Source organism: Pezoporus wallicus, unplaced genomic scaffold (assembly GCF_028554395.1).
Source record: "Pezoporus wallicus isolate ANWC-B61680 ecotype Strahan unplaced genomic scaffold, APGP_CSIRO_Pwel_v1 contig_6566, whole genome shotgun sequence".
Taxonomy (NCBI): Eukaryota; Metazoa; Chordata; class Aves; order Psittaciformes; family Psittacidae; genus Pezoporus; species Pezoporus wallicus.
Window position 1 is genome coordinate 1,964,583 of NW_026638763.1, and position 26,937 is coordinate 1,991,519.

At 46.4% G+C, this 26,937-nt stretch overlaps 2 protein-coding genes across 5 annotated transcripts in view; one reads left to right on the plus strand and one right to left on the minus strand.

Moving 5' to 3' along the window:
- Nucleotides 1-4,846: 4,846 nt before the first annotated feature.
- Nucleotides 4,847-8,864, plus strand: S100B (S100 calcium binding protein B). Its single transcript, XM_057412334.1, has 3 exons — nucleotides 4,847-5,106; nucleotides 6,322-6,474; nucleotides 7,345-8,864. The coding sequence occupies exons 2-3, from the start codon at nucleotides 6,337-6,339 to the stop codon at nucleotides 7,483-7,485; spliced, it is 279 nt and encodes a 92-aa protein (XP_057268317.1). The 5' UTR covers nucleotides 4,847-5,106; nucleotides 6,322-6,336; the 3' UTR covers nucleotides 7,486-8,864.
- Nucleotides 8,865-14,679: 5,815 nt separating this feature from the next.
- The window catches only part of DIP2A (disco interacting protein 2 homolog A), a 99,604-nt gene continuing 87,346 nt past the window's right edge, over nucleotides 14,680-26,937 (minus strand). For 2 of the 4 annotated variants that reach the window (XM_057412331.1, XM_057412328.1), the window contains 12 exons: nucleotides 26,673-26,784; nucleotides 26,350-26,459; nucleotides 25,724-25,854; nucleotides 24,738-24,906; nucleotides 23,603-23,773; nucleotides 22,096-22,218; nucleotides 20,961-21,022; nucleotides 19,046-19,103; nucleotides 18,520-18,594; nucleotides 17,939-18,113; nucleotides 16,636-16,759; nucleotides 14,680-15,661 (listed from right to left, as the gene is read on the minus strand). In XM_057412331.1, coding sequence (XP_057268314.1) covers nucleotides 15,409-15,661; nucleotides 16,636-16,759; nucleotides 17,939-18,113; nucleotides 18,520-18,594; nucleotides 19,046-19,103; nucleotides 20,961-21,022; nucleotides 22,096-22,218; nucleotides 23,603-23,773; nucleotides 24,738-24,906; nucleotides 25,724-25,854; nucleotides 26,350-26,459; nucleotides 26,673-26,784 — 1,563 coding nt within the window. In that variant the 3' untranslated portion in view covers nucleotides 14,680-15,408. The remainder of the gene's footprint in view (nucleotides 15,662-16,635; nucleotides 16,760-17,938; nucleotides 18,114-18,519; nucleotides 18,595-19,045; nucleotides 19,104-20,960; nucleotides 21,023-22,095; nucleotides 22,219-23,602; nucleotides 23,774-24,737; nucleotides 24,907-25,723; nucleotides 25,855-26,349; nucleotides 26,460-26,672; nucleotides 26,785-26,937) is intronic. The other 2 variants (XM_057412329.1, XM_057412330.1) reach the window with 2 other exon arrangements.

Here is a 26,937-nt window from a genome sequence, read left to right on the forward strand (position 1 = left end):
TCAGACATGGGTGTTGTATGTGGGGCTTAGTAGCCTGCTGATTACTTTTGCTTTAAGGGGAAAAAACGGTGATAATGGATCTCCCTGAGATGAGCTTCATGGAAGTTGCTCCAAATCCTTGTGGATGCCAAAATCTCCAGGTAATTTATGTAATGCTTGTCTAAAGGCAGTGAGTGATGGAAGATGAAACACTTGGGTTTATTTCTCTGTTCCTATAAACCTGCCTGCCTTAGAAATGCCAGTTTACTCATTAAACTTCTAATACCTACCAAGCTCCTGTTGCCCAGGCATTACTTTCAGACTAGTCCACAGCTGACAGAGTAAAACTGTTGCTGTTGTCTGTGGGCTCTCTTCTTGCTGGAAACATTAGAAGCTGAAGGTGTTCTCCTGTGAAAGAGATGCTGCCAGCTACTAAAAGCCATCACCACAACTTCTCTCTTTTCATTGCAGTCCAGCACACAAGGCTCAGCTCACAACTGAGTTGTTATGCTCCTAGAATCAACATTGCAAAGGTACTTCAAAGCCGTGGTTTGTGTTAAAAGGGATCTGACCAAGGGGATGTTGCAAAACATGGTCTAAAGCATCTATAAAACAAACTCCCATGGTTTCCTCTGGCCCTGTCAAGGTAACTTGGGAAATGCAGCAAAAGGTGTGAGCCTCCAGCACCCTGCTCCAGCAGCAAGCCTGCGGTGCTAGAGGCACTTGGATTGATGCTGCAATGCCTTCTCTCAGCACAGGTTTGAGGGAGAACATATTCCTATCTCTTTTTAATGGACTCCAGAGTAGTCTCTTGTTGTTTCAGCTGAATTCAGGCAGGAACTGACTTTAGCTCAAGGCCATGTTTCAGACAAGGTAAGAGCATCCCTGTGTTTCTAGCTCCAGAGGATTTGTGGCAGTGGTACACTACTCAGTGTTTCCTTAAGGGGTTAGAAAACCTGTCAAGGTGACAGCACCCGGGGGACCAGCAGTGAGGCTCAGAGCTTCTCCTCTGCAGCCCTAGTGCACGGTTGTACTGGGAAGACAGTGGGGGAAATGGCAATGAGCCAGAGCCCAGGATTTAGGAGATGAAGGTGGATGTGAAGGTGCGTTTGCCTGTGGTTCCCAAGAAGGAGGCACCATTTTAACCTTGTGAGTGTGTTCAGTGGGGGGCAAAAAAGACCCACTGTTCATCCAATGGAGCCTGCCTCATCCCTCCTCATCTTCATGTGGAGGCAGAGGTTATGCAGGGCTCAATGGGTCCCTCTGGGGCCGGGCACTAAATTGGGCCTATCATCTCCCTCCAATACCTGCAACAAGTGCCAGCCCAATTCCCAGAGAGAATCTGGGAATAGAAACCCACTAGAGCAGGTTGCTCCAAGCCCCTGTGTCCAACCTGGGCTTGAACACTGCCAGGGATGGGGCAGCCACAGCTTCTCTGGGCACCCTGTGCCAGTGCCTCAGCATCCTCACAGGGAAGAGCTTCTTCCTTACATCCAACCTGAACTTCCCCTGTTTCAGTTTGAATCCATCACCCCTTGTCCTGTCACTGCAGTCCCTGATGAAGAGTCCCTCTCCACCATCTCTGTAGGCCCCCTTCAGACACTGGAAGCTGCTCTGAGGTCTCCACACAGCTTCTCTTCTCCAGGTACTCCAGCCCCGTACATGTGTGCTGGTGTTTCTGCTTCTGTGCTTCATTCGATGAAGCCCATAGCTCCTGTCTGGCTGATGTGTTTGGGGGTTCAGAAACAGACACAGTGCCCATGGCACAGAGCCGGGGAACCTGCTCTCTGCAAGGCTGCTCTGTGTGCTGGGACTGCAAGCACAGCCCTGTGGAGGCACAAGCACTTTTCCCCCCTCCCACCCAAATTCCTCTGCTTTTCTCCCAGTTCAATGACTGCCAGCCTTTGTCTCGTGGTCTGGCAGAGCCTGGTGCCACACACACCAGAGAGACAAAGAAATAAGTGGCTTTTCTCCCTGAGCCTGCCATGAAGAGCCCACATTGTGTTTTACTGGGGAGAGGAAGGCAGGCAGAGAGCTGGAGTGTTTTGCTCAGCCTTGGACTCTAAAACCCTCTGTTTCTTTAAACACATCGTCCCAAAGCTCTGGCAAGGAAGCAGTAACCCTGAGGTAAGGAGCCCCAGGGTTACACTGTCCTAGTCAAAGATCAGGACCATGAATTCTAAAACAGAATCATAGAATCCCAGCCTGGTTTGGGTTGGAAGGGACCTTAAAGCTCATCCAGTTCCAACCCCTGCCACGGGCAGGGACACCTTCCACTAGAGCAGGGTGCTCCAAGCCCCTGTGTCCAACCTGGCCTTGAACACTTATGAATAATAGAAGCAGCTGTCTGGGAAGCACTAAAAGCAAAACCATCTCTTAGCCCCACACCTGTGCCCAGACTTCCTGGACTTTCACAGGCTAGATCTGGAACAATCCAGGCCAAGAGATCAGTGTTTGCTAGGATGTGAGCCTGGAGAAAGGTCAGGGAAGTTGCCCAGAGCTGGTCATTACCAGAGGCAGGAAAGGACCAAGGTTTCTGGTGTTCACACCAGATCCTGCTGCTCCTTCCCACCCTATCAGCCAGTGCAGCAGCTCATTCCAGATCATTCCGTGTAAAATATACAAGTCAGAATTGGGGTGCAATGGACAGGAAGAATAAGAAGGAAAGAGAATTTCAAGACTGTTCAGGCTTTGATCTGCCAAACGCTAAATTTTCTGTTCCCTTGTGGGAAAAGGTCAGTTTCAAGAATGAAATCAGGAAATGGTTTAACAAGGCTGAGCCAGGACCTTGTCTCTGAGCAGAAATGGTGTGTTTGAATGCATTCCATGGCTAATAACTGAGAGAAGAGATCTGCAAATCAAACTGCTATCATCAGAGAGAAATACTGTTTCATAGAGTCATAGAACAGTTTGGGTTGGCTTTCCCCAAACCAGTGTTTAAAGCTGTTACAAAAGCTTCCAAGAGCCAATGTAAGGAAACGATCAATGTGGACAGCTCTCTTGCACATTGGTACGTGGACATGGGTTAGTTAGTGGTGGACTTGGCAGTCCTGAGGTAAAGGTTGGACTTGAGGATCTTAAAGGTCTTTTCCAGCCTGACTGATTCTATGAGTCTAACCTGTCTTCTTGGTAATAGTGGTGACCTGTTCCAAGTCACCCTGAGTCTGAAATTCATCACAGACATAGAATCACAGAATCATAGAATCGTTATGGTTGGAAAGGACCTTAAGATCATCAAGTTCCAACCCCCCTGCCACGGGCAGGGACACCTCACACTAAATCATCTCACCCAAGGCTCTGTCCAACCTGGCCTTGAACTTCACCAGGGATGGAGCATTCACAACTTCCTTGGGCAACCCATTCCAGTGCCTCACCACCCTTACAGTAAAGAGCTTCTTCCTTATATCCAATCTAAACTTCCCCTGTTTAAGTTTGGACCCATTACCCCATGTCCTGTCACTACAATCCCTAATGAAGAGTCCCTCCCCAGCATCCCTTATAGGCCCCCTTCAGATACTGGAAGGCTGCTATGAGGTCTCCACGCAGCCTTCTCTTCTCCAGGCTGAACAGCCCCAACTCTTTTAGCCTATCTTCATACGGGAGGTGCTCCAGTCCCCTGATCATCCTCATGGCCCTTCTCTGGACTTGTTCCAACAGTTCCATGTCCTTTCTATGTTGAGGACACCAGAACTGCACACAATACTCCAGGTGAGGTCTCACGAGAGCAGAGCAGAGGGGCAGGATCATCTCATTCAACCTGCAAAAACAGTTACTGATCCCGCACTGCAGTGAGAAAGGCTTAAATGGAAACACACCACATCAGTAACAGCAAACAGTTCAGCTGTGGCTCAGCTTGGGAAACAGCTCGGCTAGGCAATGAAACACAGTGAAAACCTGCTTTCCTCAGCGAGTTCTCTGTGTTTATCAACCACTCCATTGTACTGTGCCACCAGGAGCAGCCTGGCTGAAAGGCTCTTTCTGCTGCTCTTGCTGCTTGTCTCCTGCTCCCCTGCAGATCCCAATTCCCTGCTGGGCTGCCCACTGGCTCCCCCAGAGCATCATGGAATCAAACAGGCTGGAAAAGCCCTTTAAGCTCATCTGGTCCAACCATTCCCCACCACTGCCAAGGCCACCACTAACCCATGGCACTGAGGGTCTCCTCTGCATGGTGTGTGAACCTGCCATCCAGTCTGTGCACCAGCCTGCAGGGGAGTCTGTGGTGGAAATGGACACTCACAGCTCTTGGGTTTCAATACAAGGGCATTTAATGCCTGCGGTGGCTGCCTGGACTGGCAGAGGACTTCTCAGCAACCCCACATTTGTGGCTGTGACATGGACAACATGGTGCATGCAAGGAGGAGGTTCCTGGTTCCCTCCATGCTCCAGCATGTGTCTCAGCCACTGGCCAGGTGACAGCCCCATAACCCAAACCCACTTGATGTGGCTTTTTGTGAGGGCATGGCCAGGCACACCCCAGAACCTGGCACTTTCCCCACATCAGGGAGGAGGTGTGGCTGCTGCCAGCTCTGTCCTTCAACTCCTTGCAGCCTAGTACAATCACAATTCCCCCCCAAAGCATCCCACCGAACCCAAATGCCGGGTGGCAGAGAAGACACAGTCAGACCCATCTCAGAGCTGCACAGCAAAGCTACAAGAGGCTCCAGGCACAAGCTGCCCTGATGGATGTTGCCATCACAAGCAAAGGAAAACCTCTGTCCCAGAGGACACCACAGCCCTGGGACCCTATCCACAGGGACAGGGTGCTCCATCCTTTGCATGCTCCTGTCCCTGGCTGTGGGGCACTGCGGGGAAGGTGCTGGTGCCCCCAGCACAGCCGTGGCTCTCAGTTCACTGCCTTCACTGTGGCGGGAACAGCAGCACAAGCTGCTCTCCTGCTGACTGCCCAGTTATTTTGGCTCCTCACAACGGTGGCTTTCTCCTGAGCAGCTCCCACACTGGCAGCCGTGGGCTGGCAGCGAGTCAATGCATCCCTGTGTGCATCCTTGTGCCGGGCTGGCTCCGGATGCCCCCGCCCTCCGCTGCCATCGGCACTGCAGGCAATAAGAAGGCAGCGAGTCCCCTGGACGTGCTGCATTGCTGTGTCACGGCCCCGGCGCCAGCAAGGAGGTGAGAGGGGCTGCGGGGGGCCGGGGCACCGGGATCTGGGGGTCTTGCTGCCACGGGAGGGGTGGTGTGGGGGCACCACTGCAGCTCTGCCACTGCAGCAAGGAGCTGAAACCCTCCTCAGCCTTGCCGAGAGGAAGCAGCAGGGCATGAGCATGCAAAGGGCTGTTAGGATGCATGCCTGAAGGGCTTTAGGAATATTTCCTACCTGACTGGGGACTGTCTGAATGATTGGGCACTGCCTGTGACGCAGAGAAGGTGTCAGCTTGGGACACATGCCACAGGATGACAGTGCTTTCAGCATCCAGCCTTGTCAAGGTGAAATGGGAGCCGGGCTGCAGGGCAGGAGATTTTTATCCGTGGGGTATGAATTAGCTGACTGCCAGACTAAGACTTGCTCCCCTCCCAGCATCAGTGCATTCTACAGCTTTTGGGAAGCTGGTTTTGTATCTCTCCCTTTTAGATGAGAGTCTGTTTGTGAAACCTGCAGGAAACGCTGCAATCCCAATGGTTAACATTCCCAAGAGTCTCCACATCAAGGGAGGAGGGGGGTTAGAGGAGATGTGCTTAGTTTGACCTGCTGGCACTCATCAAAACCAGCTCCTGGCTGGGTTCCCCTGACTGCTCTGCAGGCATGAGAGGCAGAGGTGAACATGCCTGTGACAGAGGGGACAGCAGAGCCTTTCTGAAGCTCCATGTGCAGACACGAAACCCCTGCCTGCCCCTCTCCCAGGCAAGGAGAACAAAGCAATGGGTTAAACAGCAGGAGCCAAAGAAGACATGAAGTGACACATGCCATCTGCTATATAAAGAAATTTATGTGCAGGTCTGCACATAAAGAAAATGCAGGAGCATCTTGCTGGAAGGCACCAGGGCTTTGCAGCCTCTCGTCGTTTGCTCTCCTTCACTCTGACCATGCAGACACCCAAGGTGTCAAACTCACACCAGTCCCAGGGAATAGGTCTATTCCTGGTGTCCTATACTGGGCACTCCTCCTGTTGTGGCTCCCCATCCCTCCTGGAGGCAGAAACAAGGTTTCTCAGGATCTTCCTCCCTGAAGTGAGTGCTGCCAGTGGAGCTTTTCCACAGCATGGTTTGAGTTTGGGGTCCAGTGCTGCCCATGCATGGGGGAAGCCCTGGGGCAGTCACACTTGCAATGGGAAGGACATTTCTGGGGCTGTCCCAGGCTAACGGACTCATTGCTCCCTCTGACCCCAGAGCCACACTGCCACCATGTCTGAGCTGGAGAAGGCCATGATCGCCATCATCGATGCCTTCCACCAGTACTCGGGGAAGGAGGGAGACAAACACAAGCTGAAGAAGTCAGAACTGAAGGAGCTCATTAACAATGAGTTGAGCCATTTCCTTGGTGTAAGTATTGCACCCCATTCAACTGAGCAGCTCCCAGGCTCTGCTAACCCCATCTCCCATGGAAAACAAGTGCAGGGGAAGGGGAAGCTGGTGCAGCAGTGCACTGAACACTTTGTTCCTCTCCACAGGAGCAGTAAGTGGCAGAACAAGGGCAACAGCCTGCACTGGGGGCTCCGGTTTGGGTTGGATAATAGGGAAATCAGGCTGAGAGAGCTGGGCTGGTTCAGCCTGGACAAGAGAAGGCTCCTCAAGGGGAGACCTCAGAGCAGCTCCAGTGCCTAAAGGGGCTACAGGAAGCCTGGAGAGGGGCTTTGGATAAGGGCCTGTAGGGACAGGACAAGGGGAATGACTTTAACCTGCCAGAACAGGGGAGACTGAGATGAGCTCTTAGGCAGAAGCTCTTCCCTGTGAGGGTGCTGAGGCGCTGGCACAGGGTGCCCAGAGAAGCTGTGGCTGCCCCATCCCTGGCAGTGTTCAAGGCCAGGTTGGACACAGGGGCTTGGAGCACCCTGCTCTAGTGGAAGGTGTCCCTGTCTGTGGCAGGGGTTGGAACTGGATGAGTGTTAAGGCCCCTCCCAACACAAACCAGTCTGGGATTCTATTGTTCTGTGAAATTTCCTTCCCTGGGAAGGGCGGACAGCCCTGAGGGGCTCAAGATGTCCTTTCCCAGTGGAAGCTGTGGCTGTGATTCCTGCTCCAGATGATGGTGCAGCACAGGGTGGTACCCAGCACAGGTGGGGAACCATCAGCTATTAGGGGTGTTTCTGAGCAGAGATGCAGCCATGAGAGCATTTGAGAAACTGGGACATGGCACATTCTGGGCCTTGCTCTGATCCCCCCAGCTTTGGCTGCCTCTTTCTATCCCTTCAGGAGATCAAAGACCAGGAGACTGTGGACAAAGTCATGGAAGCACTGGACAGTGATGGGGATGCAGAATGCGACTTCCAGGAGTTTGTAGCCTTCATTGCGATGGTCACTGCTGCTTGCCACGAGTTCTTTGAGCATGAATGAACTGGTGGGAGACAGGCGAGCGCCTCCCGCTCATGCCGCAGAGGAGCAGAGCAGCATCGTTCCGCTGGGAAAATGACTGGGGCTCCTTGGAGTCAAGCTTGTGCTAGACTTAAGCAGCTTATTAAGTTCTATGGCTCTGTGAACAAGAACCCCCTACATAGTTCAGGAGAGTGCCCACCTGGCTGGATGTGGTGTGAGAATGCCTTGTCTCCAGCTCCTTCCATGCTGTTGTATGCCAGGGATGTGCACGGGGCTGGACGATGCTGTGATCCAAGCTTGCTTGCAAAGGGAAAAGGGGAATTCAGGGCTGAAGCAGGAGGTGATGCAGAGGGGCTGGTTACAGAAGCCTCGTTCTGGCCTGAGCAGAAAGGCTCCTGTTGATTCCCATGGGCTCTGACTGCCCTGTGCATGGTACTAACACAAACAGCACAGCCCATCCCTGTCATGGGGCTCAGCAGAGCCCACACACTTCTTGGTAAATTGAGACACCCTTGGCTTGAAAGGCAAAGCATAACTACCTAACAGCCCAGGCTCTTCTCTTGCCAATGAATCCTCCTGCTTTTAGCAGCCTGCAGTCTGAAAGCGAAAGTGTACGAGGCTCCTGCCTTAGGGACAGCCGCTGGTCTTGGAAGTGCCTTGGTAAGGTCTCCGGGCTCAGTCAGAAGGCATGAGGGGATCTACCCAATATGACCACAGCGCTTTAACACAGACCAGAGCCTCCAGTGTGTCGAAATGGTGAGAATAAATTGTTGGTTTGGTCGCTGGTGAAAAGTGTGTCATTTTGTCCCATGCAGCTCCTCAGTTGCCTGCACTGTCACAGGAGCAGGCTGCAGTATGCAGCCTCAAGCACTGCTGCAGCTCATGCCCCTGGGTTGCTTGTTGGGCATGGACCCTTCAACTCTTCCCTGGCATCACTGTGGCTGTCCAGACTGGCAGATGTACGTGCAAGGCCAAAAGAGCACAATGCACCTCCACGGGGCTGCTGCTGTTCAGGATGTGTACACTGCTGACAAAGGTCATGCAGGGGCTTGCACTGGTAAACCTTTGCAAGGCCAAAACTAAACTTAAGACAATTCCCCCGAAGCCTTGTCCAGTGCACTTGCTGTGCAGTTTAGCAATAGCTCTGAGTTAGGCATTCGTGGCTAGCAGCATCTATAGTGACAAATCCCCAACAAAGATGCCCAGAGATGTTTTTTCTACCTCATTACACATTTCATTATGATTTCATGCACAAAGTGACATGTCTTTGCACAGGGACCATCTTGCTATTCTCATCTGCCTCCCCCAAGCTGTGAAAGTAGACACTTGGGCAGATATGCACACAAGAAAGACAACATCTTGTACTGCATCTGCAATTAAAACCCAGCTATGCCATCCCAGGGAAGTGTCCATTTGCTGAGAACTTGTTTAGCATCCGAGTTACTTCCACCACATTTTTAACATCCTCATCTTGATCAGCTGTTTCCAACATTTCCACAGACCTGAAGCAGTATGGGAGGACAATGAATGGGGAGGCTGCCTGTCCCAGTGTCCCCACGGTTAGGCAGGGTTCATGGGACCCTCTCTTAAGCCTGAACCTGAGTTCAGCAGAGGGGTCAGATGCTTCTACACAAGGTTCTGCTGGTGAGGCTGCCTGTAAGGTCTCCAAGTCCCACTTGCCTTCTGTCTCACCTCACCAGCAGTGCTCCCATGGTGAGGAATCCTTCCCCAAGACTGAGCCTTTTCAGCAGCTCTGCACAGCTGTGCAGCAGCATGGCTTGAAGCCTGCAGAGCCAGGGAGACACGGAGCAGGCTGTCCTTCCCTTGTGAGCAATGACAAGTAGGAGCAGGGAATGACACAGCACAGGTATGCATGTTTCTGGTACCCCCACTTCTGGGAACTCACAGAGTCTTTACCTGGCACAGGAGAATCACAGAATCGACCAGGTTGGAAAACACCTTTAAGATCATCAAGTCCAACCTGTACCCCAGCACTGCCAAGGCCACCACAAAACCATGTCCCTAAGGCCCTTGTCTACAGAGCTGGGAACACTTCCAGGGACAGTTAAAATGCCTGACCACCCTCTGGGAAAGGAATTGCTCCTAATATTCAATCTAAACACCCAGAACTTGTGCCTCTTGTCAGGTGTGGGAGGAACACCTGCCCTGACAAGGACTGGACAAAGACAGGACAAAAGCCCACAGAAACTTCCCACCACAGACAGAATCCCAGGAAAACACCTCATGCAGCTCTTGTCATACCCACATGGTGGTAGTCAGCTGTTCAGACCCCCCAAAAACCCACACTGCGTCCTGACTGTACTGGGAGTGCTGATCATTGCTGTGAGCACACCTGAAAAGCGTTCTTCATCCTGTTACCTGTCAACAGAAGCGCATCCAGGATGAATCATTCATGGAATGACAGTGAGACAGATAACGGATCTCCAGTACAAAACATGCCTTTTCCACAAATCATCTGCAAAGTAATGGTGGATTTTTACAGACCCCAGGAAGGAACATTCCCAGCCTTGCTGGATGGAGTAAAACAATGGCACAAACAAAGCACTTCACATTTCCCACACCTTGAGAGCTCCACGCTGTTGTGGCACCGAGACGTGCTCCTGCATCCCAGCACTGCAGTGACATGGAAGCACCTTCCTGCTCCCTCTGTATGTTACACTGAAAAACGTGCTTCCTAAGGAAGTGGCAGTGAATGATCCACAGACTGAAGTTGTTCCCCCAACAGATATTAAATCAGAAGGATGTACTGCACTGTACTGCAACATTCGGGGCATTAGAGCGCATTTGCAGGTTTTCCATTGTGAAGTACTCTCAACACTGGATTTTATGGTGCAAAGTCCGAAATCATCTGCACCCCCAACAGTGTGGACTGCAAGGGGAAGGCAGCTGACAGAGCAAGGAAGTAGAAGAGCAAAATGGGAAGTTTTTTAACCAAACCAAACCACCTCCAAAACGATTCAGCAGCAACCTGATATAAACCCGATCTTTAAAAACTATACACCTTGATAAACTATAAACCTGATCTTTAAAAGGCCACTTTTATATTTGCTTGTCACTGAAATCTTGATTCTGCATGTGGGCACGCCACATTCCAAGTACAGACAGAACCACCACGGCACTGTTACCTGGGTTTGGCAGAGAAAAATGCCAGAAGTAAAGACAAATCACTACTGTGCAAGCATATTTTAAGGAACACTAGAAAATTAGCAAGTATTTTTCATTTTCATAAGAAAACTTTTATGTTTAGGTGAGAACAGGATTAAAAAGGGACTGAAGGAAAAGACAGTGGTGTATATTATTTTAATAACATGTATTGAAATAAAAAGATAGAACTCTGCTTATATATGGCACTGGCATAACCGAATTGGAAATGAGCCCCAGTGTGCCTAGTCCCTCCTAAACAACACAACTGGTCACCAAACAGGATTTAAAGACTACAACAAAACTTTACATTAGAATTTGTCATGAAAAGAAACTGCCTTAGAAACATCTCATCTGAAATACCTGACCATGGAAATATCTAGAGCATATTCACCAGCTGAATAGAAACACCAGTTCAACAAAAAGAGTTAAACCTTAGTATACCCAGCATCAAGTAAATCTTGAAGTGCAAAAGGTTAAGAGCATTATCTAATGCAGTTGTGTTAGCTGTAAATCAGTTCTTAGATGTAACCTAGTTCTGTCACCTAGTGACATGGTTTCTGGCAATACTTTGTACGTGCAAGTGTTCAGAAAATTCAGTTTCTGGCCTTAAAATGGAGTTTTAAATATGCTCTAGAAACCAAAACCAGAAGCCTCTCAAACAGATCCTTAAAGCGCATACAACATGTTTTCACACAGTGGCAGGGAAACAGCATTAAAATAATCAGGGACTTGATACAGAGAACTGGGGAGATGGAACAGAAAATTAGGAATGTGCACTTCAAATGAACTCACTGCTTCCTTTTTTCCTGCTGCTTCCAAGGTAACAACAAGCAATACATAAAGGCGTAAAGCAGCCTCATAGTAGTGTTGATGCTGTACGGAGCTTATAAATGTCAGTACAAAGTGCTGGCTCACAAGAACACTGGCTGCAGTAACAGCAGTTCTAATAATGTCTGCAAAGTCACTTAGCACTCGATGGAGTCCAATCTCACACCCCAGAGTATATCTGAAGCGTGATGCTTGGACAGCAACCCTTTTGTGGCATCTTGCCTCATTCCTTCAGCATGGTGACAGTGAAAGGCTCAGAATTCCCTTGTTGCTACATTTTACGTTCCTGAAAGATCAGGTATAAATAAGTAAATAAACAAATTCTTGCACCTTTGTTACACGCTGACATTTCAAATGTCAAACTTGTTCAATCTAAGATGAATGACAGATTTTTGGCACCTTTCTTCATTAGTTTTGAGAAAGGTGAGTGAAGTTACTCTGGCAGTAAAACCTAGAATGCTCTAAAAGCACTTCACAGACAGCATTATCTTTATGCTAGAGTACAATGCCTTGTTGTAATTAAGAGTGAGAAACCTGAAAAGGCTCAAAGATGCCATCTTCTCACCATGTACAGTGCTTTTAAAAACAAAACACGTTCTGCAAGACAAATTCACGTTTGTTTCCTAACCCCACTGTTGGTACAAATCTGTTTTCTGTGCCACTTCCCTTGCCTCTTCCAAAACCTTTGCCTTCATTTAATAGATTACAACTTTTATTTTATTTCTGCACGCAAAGCAGCGTTCCCCATTCAATCTGAGTTAAAGCAGGTGCTTTGGTCAGGAACCCCTGGAAGTCTGTGTCAGAAAATGCTGCTGACACCAAACAAAACCACTGGGGCCTGTGAGCAGGGGGTAACCACAGAGGGCTCTGCACAGCACAGTGACTGCAGGGAGCCTCAGCAGATTCCTATGCATGTGCTGCGCCCCACAGATGCTGAACCTCACATCACATTTGGAAACACGGTCTCGTGCAGCACATCCTCCTCCTTCGGTAAGAACTAAACCAGACGCTACTTCCTGTGAGCCACGTTGTGGAGGACCAAGAACAGTTCTTGTTTCAGTGACTTTTACACCCTTTCCACCTCCTGCTGCTGCTTCGGGTCAGCCTGGTGAGCCTGCTCAGCACCGTCACCTTGCTGCTGCTGTTTCTGCTCCTGCTCTTCATTACCACCCGGTGCTTTTGCCTTGGTGGCTACGGACCTGGCTCTACCAGGCCTCACCTCATCCTGCTGCCGCTTTTCACAGCGTCTTTCAAAGGCAGAAACCCCGGCAGACGCGCGGTCGCAAAGCGAGCAGTGGTACGGCCGCTCCCCGCTGTGCGCCCTCATGTGGAGCCGCAGGTACGCGGCCCCGCAAAGGCTCTGCCGCAGAGCGAGCAGCGCTGAGGCTCCCGCGCCTCGTGGCTCTTCCCGCGCCGCTTGAAAGCCTTCCCGCAGGCGGAGCGCACGGAGCTCCTCTCGCCCGACTCCGGGAGCGGAGGTGCAGGGCGAGGTGCGATGAGGCGATGAACGCCTTGCCGCAGAGCGCGCAGCAGTGCGTGCGCTTGTGGAGAACCAGTCCCGAGGGGAGGGCGAACGCTGTGGCGCACCGCGGGCAGCGGTACGGCTTCTCCTCGCTGTGCACACGGCGGTGCTTGGCCAGCGCGCTCGCCTGCGCGAACGCCTCCCCGCACTGCTCGCACCCGCGGGGCCGCTCCGCGAGAGCCCAGGCCCGGGACCACCGGTCCGGCCCCATACGGAAGCGGCGGCGCACGGTGGTGACGGCAGGAAGCGGGGTGGAGCGGCCGTCATTTTGTGGTGCGCCTCCTGTCCCTCCGGAGGTGGGTGACAGCGGAGGCGAGGCGGAGTCGTGTCCCTGCCGGCTCCTCTGGTGCCGTCTTCCCTTTGTGCTGCCCGGCTCAGCGCTGGCTTTGCTGTGTGAAGTAAGTGCGGCCTTGCTGAGGGGAGGGATGTTTCCCCCCACTTCGGTGTGTGGCAGTTGCCAGTTGAGGGGAGGACCCCCCCACAGGGCAGTGCCGTGCCCCAGCGCATGGCGATATATACTGAGAACAGAGTAAACTCGGGAACATCCAGGCTTTGAGGATGTGCAATTGCTTTAATTGCAATGAAATTCTGCAGCAAAAAGGCTCTTCAGGCATTAAACCTCTCCAAAACACTGGTGAAAACTGCACTACGGAGGAGCTGCGGTTTTGATCTAACAGCACTTCGGCACTCAGCAAGCCAGACTGTTTTGAACTGTTTAATGTGCTTTCTGCGTTAGGTTTAGTTTACAAGGCAACTCGTCTCACTGCCAGCTATAGCTCAATACAAAAATCTCACAATGCTTTATGTGCTAAAAAACCACACTATTAAAATGGGGTTAGGTAGTTCTTTCCTTTCACCAGCTGTTCTGTCACAAGCAGTGTCCCACAGCCCACTGTTAGAGGTTGCTGTTATTTAATAAGTTACTCAAGTTCTGTACATAATTACAGTCAGAGTATGCAGCTGTATGATACACCACAGCCAGACACCACAAGGGCAAAGGACTACTGTAGATGGAAGCTTTTTGTTGAAGATTTTACAGTTTACATTTGACAAAGAGTCAATTTGATACCCTCATACTGGGAGAGTGACATCCATCTTCCTTAGGCACTGATCCAGGCAGAACTGCCTTGCAGAATAACCTGGCTCTTCTGCCAAACTCATGCATTATATATATATATATATGTATATATATATAAAAGAAATTATGTAGCTCTTCAACAACTCTATAAAAATAATTATTTGTTAGTCTTGTCTTACCTTCAAATACATGAAGTATTTGAATCACTTCACATTCTCTTTCTGAATTAGGTGCGCTGCAATATTAGATCAGGCAGAAACTTTGTAACTCTCATCAGCTGAGTGTGAGCCAACCAACTGGATACTGCAGCTTGAACAAGACAGTCTGAAAACCAAGGCATTTTGTACCACAGCAGATCAAGCTAACTAACACTGAGTATAGTTTCCATGGTGGGGAAAAAAACCCAGTAAAAGCACTATAATAAATTTTAACATAGGATATTCAGGGAAAACATATAAGACCATGCTTCATAAACATTTCTATGAAACATTCAGAGATTGTTGGCTTTGGAATGAGTTTTCAAATACTTGTTTTTATGCAGGGCAGAACACAGCTAACGCTATGAAAACAAGCAACTTGAAGTTACAACAGTAAGAGCAGTGAAGGCTCCTGCATCGAGTGGTTAAAAGTGGATATTAATTTATATTTTATTACAAAGTTTATAGCATTACAGAGTCCAGCATGGCACAATAAGTAACGTTTTTACAGCTGCAGTATTTGTTTTCGCTTGGTACAAAAAAAGCTGAACAGCAGCATAATTGCTGTTATATTGAATCTGGGATTGGACTGAATTTCTTCTGAATGGGGGCAACTCAGTGATTTCAAATAAAAAGGCTGCATTTTTAAAATTGCAAATATGTGCAAAATTCCTTTCATTACAGTAGAGAATATGGCAGAGATGTGTGCAGTCTTGAAAGTGACGCCTGAACCCAGATACTGCCAATATATTGCAAACAATCACATGGAGGGTGAACTCCAAATGGGTACTCACGACTCAGTACTGTTTCCAGGAGTTGTCCTCACAGCTGGTGTTTTCTCCCCACCCTGCTTTATGTCCTTTTATGCAGTGCATCAATTCTGACATTCAGAATTGGTGTAGAAAAACCACTGGTCCATCACAGTTCTCACAAGCTTCCTTCAGGAATTCAGTAAACTCTCCATCCTAAGTCAGCTGCAACTGTTACAATGGATTTATGAAAGCAAATGCAATCTGAGAGATGAACGTCTGTGAAGAGGAGCATCTCCATTTCCCTTTCAACAGCTTTTAAAACCACAGAAAATGGGTTCCAATGTTACTATGTGGAAAGTCCCTTTATTTTGGTGCGTTAGCCTTGGTGTGATTTTTCTCTTTTCACATGTTGTAGGCAACATAAATAGGATCCAACTGGTCAGCTAAAAACCCGTCTCTCAAGTGCATCCGTTGTTTCTCACCACGGGAATTGATAGGAATAACACCGGGGTCCACGATGACTACAACACCTACTATAAGATAATGCTCTTCCAGAACCACGTTTGTTACCAGAGCAACCAGGTCCAACGCTTCTTGTTCTGAGCCTTCCAACTCCACAACCACCACAAGCAAGTTGGTCCATGTAAACACAGCACTGTTGGCATGATACAGATAGAAGTGGTGAGAAAAAACTACACTCAAATGAAGCTAGTTATCAGAGAGGGACTCACTGGAAAGACATTTTGTAAGTACTTGAACAATATAAGAAATGAGAACACGTGATAGAATATTAATGTGAAAATATTAATAAATCAGGAAGTATGAAAACTGTAAGTTCTTGGAATATTCTCCCACTGTTTGTTTTAATTGTCCATGTACAAAATATAAGTAGGTCCTTTTCTCTTACATGTCCACAGTCGTGTATTTAAAAGTCCTTTGCACTTGCTTGAAGGGACCTTAAAGCCCATCCAGGTCCAACCCCCTGCCATGGGCAGGGACACCTTCCACTAGAGCAGGGTGCTCCAAGCCCCTGTGTCCAACCTGGCCTTGAACACTGCCAGGGATGGGGCAGCCACAGCTTCTCTGGGCACCCTGTGCCAGCACCTCAGCACCCTCAGTAAAGAGCTTCTGCCTAAGAACTCATCTCAGTCTCCCCTCTGGCAGGTTAAAGCCATTCCCCTTGTCCTGTCCCTAAAGGCCCTTGTCCAAAGCCCCTCTCCAGGTTTCTTGTAGCTCCTTTAGGCACTGGGAGCTGCTCTAAGGTCTCCCCTTAAGGAGCCTTCTCTTGTCCAGGCTGAAATCCTGAAGATGTGTTTACCACATCCAAACATGTACATTCTGACAGTCAGGGAAGTCAAGGCTGTCCTGCCCTGTTCCCATCCTGCCATTCCTGTCTTTCAGACTATGAAGATCAAACTCTCATAAAGGTGTGGGTTTTATTTTGTTTTTAGCATTGGAGGCAGGGTCAAGAGGGACATAATATTTCAGTTACTCTCACTGCAGTAGTTTCTATGCAAACTTTTCATGAGCACTCTACAGCAAGCTCTCAGTCTAAGCTCTGTTCCATGAAGCTTAGTTTCTGCTGCTTTAAAATAAAAGAATACAGAAAAGTAATACTGAGGCTCTTACCATTCTGCAATGCTTTTATGTGCTCTTATTACAGAGGTCTCTATATCAATGGGATGGTACCTCATTCCTCTGAGCTCCAGTGTTTCATCCAAAGAGCCTACCACATAGAGGGCATCGTGCCTCTCTGCAACATAGCACAGACATTAGAAACACCATCAGATCTACAGAACAAACACGGTCATTTGTATGTACTTATTCCTGATGTTCTAAGGTGCTTCCTAGAAGAAAGAGTCTGTAATACACATCAAGCTCTACCATTTAGAGAGAAGAGAATTAAGAGGTCACGTAGGACTTCTGCCTATTGACTCCAAGCAAGTGAATTCAGGCTAAAAACAATTTCTGGGTAATCTAATTCTGTCCCTTTTCTCATGTAATCTCAAGTCATAAATCCATTCAAGATACACTGTTAAAGCATCTTTTTGTCCCACTCTTCTTCCCAAAGAACTTCTCTCCTCTAATCGACAAGAACACTTTCCAATTTCCAGAGGTAACTTTTATTTTTCTTTTCGAAACCAGTTTACACCCACTGTTCTCATACCAGCAACAGTCAGCTTCTGAAGTTCCCCATAGTTAATTCAGTGAGAACAGCCTATCTCCTCAGACTTAGCTTTGCTAGGTTAAATAAGCAAAGCTCTCCTAAGGCCATGCTCTCCTCATTGCCATGTCCATCCAGTAACTCTGCTCAGTTCAACTTTGGGTTTTCTGGCACCTGTTTTATAATTCTGTCCAAGCATGTAACTTGAGACAAAAAGCAGACTTGTGTTTCCTGCATACTTGGCTGTGATATTTCACCATATATAGTCTCTCAAATGCTGACAAACTCAAGGACAACTGGGATTGTTCCACAGGGATAAACATCTCTGTATGAGTTTTCAGAAAGCTCCAAGGCACAAAACCTTGCTATAGTAATATGCTGCCTTCTCACCTCTCTTCCTTTGTGAATGCCTGCTCACAGATTCCAATTTCTCAACTACCAGCTTTCTCAAGAACAGGGAGCCCTTTCACTTTGAACAGTGGCAGAAACACAATTCCACCAAAGCATCCTGTGTAGAGCTGTGCCCTGCAGGTTAAGTCGTTACCCTAGAAAATGAGAGGGGAGGAAAGCTCAGAACCCCTTGGTCGAGTGTTTTATCATGCTCTACCAGCTCTGATGGGTAGTGAGTAATGAACGATTCCTGTTACATCCAGCACAGGATCTGGTGGAAGTCAGGATAAACTTGCAGGACAGCTTTCTCTTTGCTAGCTCAGCTACCCCAAGTAGTTTCCAGAACATGCCTCTACAAGCACATTGGGTTTCTCTCACCTCCGCTAGCATCAGTAAGTTCTGTTCTGCGCAGAAAGCCAAGGTACCCAGTCCGAGCCCATATGGTCTGAGTGTCTCCAAAACTCAAGCGAGCAGTAAAGTGATCAGCGTGCAGTGCCTCTTCTCCATACACTGTGTAGTAACCAGTAGCATTGTGTGGGCTACTCACCCATATCTAGGAGATAAAAACCGAAACAAGCAACAAACCAAATTCCTGTAGAAACACTGGTTATTTTGCCAGACCCAGGCAGCAGCATTTCTAGATTTACAAGATCTGTTCCACTGACAATTTTGTTTCTCCTAAAATGCCAGGAGTAGTTTTATTAAAATAAGTCATTAACTTCTGCCTCACAGAAAATGACCAGGAAAAAGGACTAAAAAAGTTTTATATACATATATATGCATAGTTTGGCAGGGGAGGGAGGAAACCACGCAGACTTACATACAAGCATGTAAACTGTTCCAGCTCTCTGCAGAGTTCATTCACTTGCCACATTAAGGTGATTAAGAGGTAGGCATTCATCTGATATGATTTATCTATATATTAAATCACTACAAGTACAGCAGCATCAAAGCTTTACCTCTCCTAAATGCGAGTCTCCCAGAGGTCCCTTGGTTTCCGTGTGTGCTATGATGACCTTGACCCCTGGAAGAATCTGGAATAAGAAGCAAATGGAAGTTAACAGAACTTGAATTCATCAAAAGAAAAGTTAATGCAGAGCCACAGAAGTCAAAAATCTGTGCAGTCTTCTCTTTCTGCTCTTCTCTGTACCATAGCTATCAATCATATCCTCCTACCAAGTTGCTCAATTTTTTCAAGTCCAAGAACTATTTTGCAGCTTTAGACTTGAAGTTTGTTTCACACCTGAAAAATGTCTTCCACATGAAGGCCTCCGATATTTTCAGTTTTAGCAACATATCCTATTGCTTCACTTCCTGCACCCGGCTTCATTTTAATAGCTGTTCATTTTGCACTCTCTCTAATGACTCTCCTAGACATACTGTGATTAATGAAGCTTGTTGCACAGATTTTGTACTGAGGTCCAGCTGAAGCAGCTCACTATCCAGGTACTGGTCATGAGGAGGAAGGATGCTCCAAAGTCTCACCTTCCCAGACTCCATAAGTGGCAGACTGTGTGGAGAACCTCTCTCTACCAAACGCACCCTGAAAAAATAAGAGAATACATTTGTACAAGGATTTAGGAATTTAAATAGATGTGTTCAAGTATTATCCTATCCTTAGCTGCACTGACCAAACCAAAATTTGCTCAGTTATTCACAATGCAGTAACTTAAAAGAGTTCTAGCTGTCTTCAAGATTTCTCTGTTAGCATTCCCACAGACCACGTTTCTTTAATGAAGCAGAAAGAGCTGAGTAACTGTTTCCAACAGAGCTTGAAGGTTGCAGTTCCACCAGCATTTTACATTCACCTTCTTTGTTGGACTTTGTGGCACCTCTGCTTGCCACACTGACCCATGGCAGAGAGGCAGTAGGAATTACAGTAAGTGAAGAGCAAGCAGCCTAAACAGAATTAAGTGACACCATGCAGCACATCAGCAGCATAACTTACGAAGACAGCACATTTGCAGAAGGAACAAGAATTGAGTGCAGTAGGAGAGGCATACAAGAGAGGCAGCTCCTATACATCATGTCATATTAGACTATTCCTACACCTATAGGCTTGAGCTAACACAGTGGCAACTTTGAGGCTACAGCTGAACTTGGTGTGAAAAGGAATATATACCATGCAAGTCATAGTGATACATTCAAGAAGGAGAAAATGACTGTAGTTTACATTGATCTGTTCAGATGCCAAGCAGGGTCATGCTAAACGTGGTGAAGAGCTTGTCTTCGAAAAGCTAAGATTTAAGCTTGCAAAAATTAGAGATGAGTTAGTCACAAAAGCTCCCAGTTAACAAAAGCCCCTAATTTAACATTATCAATTTAAAAGAAAATAAAGCAAATGCTTTATTTAATTTATCAAGACACAAGTCTTGATATTGTGCTTCCTAAGTACAGAAACAAATACATATGTGCATGCACCCTGCTAAACTTACAGTCTTACCCTAACCTTGGTGCTGCCAGCACTTGTGTTAACTGAGAGACGAGTTAATATGAAAATTATGACTACAGAATTACAACTGATAGAATGATGTATCCATGGCAAGTTTCCAGGTGACATGTGCGTACACATGTGCGTGTGTGTGTTTTGATATGCTGTAATACAGGCCTGACATCAATTTATTGGGTCTGGGAAGGCTGAGGGGATTGAGTTGCTTTTGTCTGAAGGGAAGAGTCAAAAAAAAACAACCCACAAATCAAACCAAACAACTAAGGGAGATTCTAATTTACTTTTACCACTACCTAAAGGACCATTAGAGAGAACATGGAGCCAGACTTCTTGGACTTGCTCACTATAAGGAGAAGAGGCCAGTGACATAATATGCAGAATAGGAAGTGCCACCAAGGAAGACTTCCCCCGAGTGGGGTGTCAGTCTCATAACACACACACACACACACACACACACACACACACACACACAGAAGGAGCATCTCTATTCTTGGAGATGTTCTGTACTGAACTGCTTCTGGACCTCAGTAACCTCATAAAGTCTTGAAGCTGGTCCTGCTCTGAGCAGGAGGTTGCTTGAGGGGTATCAGAGATTCTGCCTACTCCAGATGTTACTGTGTTTCTGTGACTAACCACCCAGCTGGCAAAGTCACCTTTTGCTAAGCATATGACCAGGTAAGAAACAGCTAATGGGTCTAGATTATATGGGACTGATGAACAGGCAGCAAGTTAAGAGAGATTCTAGAGAGGAACAGCAGAACAAGTGATGGAGGAGTAGATGCTGGACCAATTCCAGCACAGAGCTGTCATCCTCTAGAATGAGGTTCCTTGTATATGGTGATGAGAGATTAGCTGCTGCTGAGAGCATTTTAGCAAACCAAGGCAATGAGGCTGAACTTTCTGCTCTACAGGAGGAGCATTAAATAGTTAATGCTTTAACATAATCGGTACCTGTCATGTCGAAGTGCTCTCATATCTACGTAGACTGTTGTTGGGTCTGGTCCTGCTGTTCCCTAAGAATAAGAAGGAAGAAACAAATTCAGGAGAAGCCAGAAAAATCCTGTTCTCGTTCTCACAGCCACATAAATTCACAAATTCCTCTTCCTTTTTTACTGACACTTAAAGTGCTGCCCTAATCTATCAGTAGTGTAGTAAAATAGCCCCCCTTACTAGAGGGACTGCCATAAAGCTTTGATGTTTGATGGAATCAGTAAATGAATGCACCAAGTGAAGTACATATTTATACTGTTAAGTCTTAATTTGGTAAGCACTTCCTGTAGAAACAGCAAGTGCAAAGCATGTAAGCATAAACCTATGAGGGCCTTAATCCCTGTCCCAAAGCTCAACTGTTCGGCTTTGTAGCAGCTTTATTAACTTATAAGAAAATGTTTACTAACATTTAACAACATTTATCTAAAACGTAACTCCAACCAACCCGTATTTTGACAGGGCTCCTGTCAGTAACAGCCTGGGCACAGGCAAAGCTTTATTGCAGTCCCAGAAGAAACCTTCTGACCAGCTCTGGTGAGAAGTTTCCAATTTCCCACCATGAGAACAGGGGACTTTATTTACTCCCCAGCAGAACTGAATCTCAAGAGAGCCAGCAACTACTGTGAAATGCATATTAAAGCTATAAAAATAGGCAAAGCTTTGGTGACTGTCCCCCCCTTCCCCCCAGTTCATTTCTCATTACAGAAATACTTCAAATGAGGCCACTTTGCCATCAGCTCAAGACTGTGCTGCTGGAGAATGTCTTTATGATATTCCCTTGTACGTTCAGAGCACTGCTGAGGCTCAGTGACACTGATGGCCACACAAATGAACAGTATGAGCTTTATCTCTAGGAATATACCATTCAGTAACTTTAATCATTGCTATAGCTCCCTTTCCGGCTCATTTGAGAAAGAGGTTTTGTACTTTAGCTACAAGTGCTCTTTGTGAGTAAAACTGAACTTCTTTAGAAGAAAAAAAATCTCACTTTATCTATTCCAGATGACAACTCTCAAATGACATACATTCATTACAGAGTAATACTGCTGAACCAGACTGACTTTAGCACATTACAAGCACACATGCATCACTATACCTGTTCAGCCAGCTTGCCCAGCCTGTTTGGCTGACAGCAGGACCACAAACAGAAGTAACAGAGGCCATCAAAGTGTGTGAAACAGAGAGAAAGGGGAAAAAAGAAAATACAAACAAAGAGGCACTGGAAACGTAAGATACACACAGTCAGACAGAAAACAAAACTCATACTGTTATAGAGTGAACAGAAAGTTTCCATTTCACATTATTTTTAAGTGTTTCACTGGGAAATATGGAAGTCCCAGTTAATAAACAAGAAGAGTTTTAAGGCAGATAATGAGATGCCTATCGCCTTATCCATACTGCATTTGTATCTAAAGGCTGCTTGCAGCTTCTGAAACACCTTCTCAGTAAAACAGTCCAGTAAGGCTGGAAAACATTATGCATTTATTTGCATGCTAACTTGTATCAAACACCCATTCAGTTTGGCTATTCATCTATAGCCATCTAAGTTCTGTGATTTAAAAAGTCAAATACGGGTATCACTTTGGAAGAATGGGGAAAAGAGGTTTAAAAATCCCCCAAGACACTAAGAAAGGGCTAAAGAATGGAGAAAAGAGATGAAAAAGGTATAAAATGAAGGGGAAGCTTCAGTCTTCACAGTTTTCTTGCAGTACTTTTCACATTGCCATTTAGCATCCTGCAGAAAAACTGTTGGGGTTTCCCCCCCCGTCTGTGCAGTCTGAACAGCAACTATGCAAACCTGGCTTTTAGAATCCCCATTTAGGCAGCCAATTCAGAAAGCTGTTCTTTTGCACTTGGCATCTGAAATGCCTTATTGAATGAATTTAATGAATTTCATCTATATCCTTCCTATTTTTCCATCTATCGATTCATAAAATTGCTCTGGCCACATTTCTTTATAACCATCTCTCTAGGGGTTGTTAAAAACCTTTTCTCCTTTAATATGTGTGACAGAAACCACAGAAACTGATCTCCAGTCTGTGAAGTGGGACTGTTTATACTTTATGGGCATATTCTCCCCCTCAAAGCTTCCAATTTATACCTTTAATTGTAAAAAGAAGTCTAACTCTCACGAGGTGAGACAAATGTATTTGCATGTTGCTGATACTACTGTTGAGATCTTTAGAAGTAAAAAACCTGCCATCCTTATCAATTTTCATGGGATTTATTTAAGGAACTCTTTCTTCCATTTATTTCAACATATACATAAGCTGTTTTTCAAACAGACAAAATCCGAATGACACAAAAGTTGAAATAGCATTGCTTGAAATATTTCATGTGTTTGTGAACAGGAAGCTCCTGCATAGTAGGAAGGAAACAAGTTTCTTAATACTGGTCCTCTTTATTAGAAAGGGAAATCAATTGGTCCATTAGTACAGAACAGTGAAATTATCATAATACGCATCTCCAAAGCTTATTTACTTGGTGATGAAGCAAGCAAGCAATGGAGCTCTAGCTCATTACAAAAGGACTTATATGAATGAACATGATTTCCTATAAAGTTCCCAGAGATTCTGTATAAGGAATAAAGAGTTTAATCTCACCTGTAAGCAAATTGCCACGTTGACCCTGCACCCAAACGTAGTGCTCACTGCACGAGCAGAGAGGCCCAGGTCTTTGAATAACTTGGAGAAAGACTGTGTTAATGTAATCCTCGGTCTCTCCTCTGCAACCACCATGCACGTTCGCACACAGGACAGGTTAACTCCTTTCATCTGAGAGGTTGGGTGAAGAAAACAACCTCTTAAGTTTGAAGTCAACAATTCTAGAACTAAGCCATTTCAATTCACAGAACAGAGGGACTTCCAAAACACTGGAATAAGTGACATAAACTGGTTAAACACTATACACACAGCCCGCGCTCAGTTTGGCTCCATCGACCCAGGACAACCTTCTAAAACTGTCCCAAGCAGCTTTGTGGCAGGGCTTTTTTTCTGCACAAAAGCTACTTGCATGGTGTAGCTGCAACCCAGCCACTCATCATTCTGGGCTGAAAACCCCACAAAGTGTCATTGTTTCACAGGGCTGGGCCCACAGGGGACCTGCTCACCCCAGTTCAGATGCAAGCAGTGTATGAGACATTAGAAGCTCTCATCAGCATGAATGTGAACCTGTAGCAACTGGTTGCGGGCCAAGATTCCCTTCAATGAGAACAGAGGGACAGAGTTTGCTGTCTATACTGAGAATAAGTACAATGAAGCCACTTTCTTGTGCACAACAAGCTGCCAGACATTCCCAGTGGAAGTCCTGAGCAGCTTAGTTACTACAGCCGTGGGAACACTCCTGCCACTGAGACAGAGGCAGCTCCTCAAGGAAATACAGTTTCAGTTAAGAGATATCCCTCAAAAATAAATGGATCAACTATCAATTACTACTACTATCAATTACTGTGTAATTATTGCCGCTAGGAAGATAACAGCCGTTTCAGAACTCAATACCCAGCAAGCAGCACAGAGGTGGCACAAATAAGTATAGTTGAAAACAGAAGAACTTCTCTTCTTCCCCACCAGAAACCTGAGAGCTGAAAATTCCAGCAGTCTCAGTGTTTTCCAAAAAGCAAGTCATAATTAAAGGCTTCATAAAACACTTATGGTCCCATCTTCTGCAGGCTAAAACGAAAGATTTCAGAAAGATACATGTATTTAGATGTCATTATGTTGAAAAATGAAGTCCACTCACCCGGAGTATATCAGTCTGTGTTCCAAGCCCTTTGGTGCACATCTCCATCACAGAGTAAGAGCAGAACGTGACGCGCACTTTATACTGACTGACAGCAGACAACCAGATGGACACGTTGCTCTCCAGTTCCAGAGGAGGGACTAGAATAGACTGATGACCCGAATAGACACTAGGAAGAGGAAGAAATGGAAAGATGAAAACTTCAAGCCATCATATAAAAAGCCAAAAGTTACATAAAGTCATAATGAAGCAAATACAGGAAAACTGAGAACATGGAATCTATCTGAACTTCACAGAATGGTTTGGATTGGAAGGGACCTTAAAGCCCATCCAGTTCCAGCCCCTGCCACAGGCAGGGACACCTTCCACTAGAGCAGGGTGCTCCAAGCCCCTGTGTCCAACCTGGCCTTGAACACTGCCACGGATGAGGCAGCCACAGCATCTCTGAGCACCCTGTGCCAGCGCCTCAGCACCCTCACAGGGAGAGCTTCGGCCTAAGAGCTCATCTCCATCTCCCCTGTTCTGGCAGGTTAAAGCCATTCCCCTTGTCCTGTCCCTACAGGCCCTTGTCCAAAGCCCCTCTCCAGGTTTCCTGCAGCCCCTTTAGGCACTGGAGCTGCTCTAAGGTCTCCGCTTAGATTCCCTTGGATAAGAATTTGAAATAAATCTGCAACAGTCAGCACCTTGGGGGTATTGTACAAAGATACAGTTTACTCTCAAAAGACTTTAAAAGGATTTATTTAATCAATGTGAAAAAGACAGTGAAGTCCTTTTTTTTCTTGGATTTGGTATCTGCTTAATTCCACTTGCAAACCCCAAGTTACTCAAGTAACCTACATGAATTTTGTTACCCCAAAATGTACTTTATGAAGTACCTACAAAAAGGTTAATTTGGGTTTCTCTGACAGTTTCAGCCATTGACTGTTCCCTGGGATTCTAGAGAAGGCTTGGAATGGATGGGAGAGCCTATGATCCAAAGGACGTACCTGCACAAACACCACAGAGCAAATCCCAAGCCACAGTAAGGGTCAAGACAGATGGCAATCTGACGTGAAGGGTACAGCTCACATTGTAGCTTTATAGAGCGACATAAGGCACTTGTAGCTGCATGTGACATCTGCAGGACAAAAAGAGGTGCTCTCAGGGGCTTTAAACCAAAAAGGGTATCACATGAAATACAGAAATGTTTGCTGTTAGAAGACATGGCAACATGTAGTGGTTTTGTTTTTTTTTTTAAGCACCTTTAAAACACAAGAAAGGGATATAAGCCCAAAAGTTCACAGGTACTTTTCATGCTAGTGGCCAATGACATCTGTCGTGACACTGAATGATGCTAAACAACATCTCACACCTCTACTATAAATTGCAAAAGAAAACATTCATGGACTTAATGACAAACACACTCCATCAGTCCCCTTGGTGATTCTTCACACAGAGCCAGTAAAGGCTGAATGTCTCCAAGAAGTGCATCAGTAAGTGTTGATGTCATGCCTCTGAACACTAGGATGCTCCGCTTACGTTTCTGTATTTCTTCTCTGGCAGGAGAAATGAATGCAGAATATACCTGCATATAAGGAAATGAAGTAGAATAATCTCTCTCTTGTTACTCTACCTTTACTCCTGCTAATATACCAGTAGTAGACACGCTGAAGTCCAAGTACGCCAACATATCTGGAGACGCAGGTCTGAAAATACCAGCCAGCTTCTTTTTAGGCATATCATCTATTTAAAACACAGAAAAAGAAGAGTACCCTAGTATTATTTTGCAAAATACAGGACAAAAATTTATCTTGACAGCATTACCACCAGATGCTGGCTATGGTTTCTGGACAGATATTTTGATGCAATGTTAGATACATCCATTCAGTTAGGAAGTTATGGTGTAACAAAAGAAAGAAATCAGTCTTCAAACTGATTTTGGCAAACATTCTGTACCTGTATCCAAAATAGTGGGCCACGTCTTAATATCTACAGCTGCTGCAGCTTCCTTGGACTTCAGCAGTTTCATTATCGCTTGTGTGGTCAGTATACAGGCAGACTTACTGACCTGTAAAAGACACAGCATCAAAACCATGTATAAAACTAACGAATGAATGCTAACGTAATTTCATATCCATCCAGATGAGAGAACCAGTAAGGTGAATAGATGAAAAATCCCCATTGGAAATGAAGCAAAATCACTATCACAACAACAGACAGA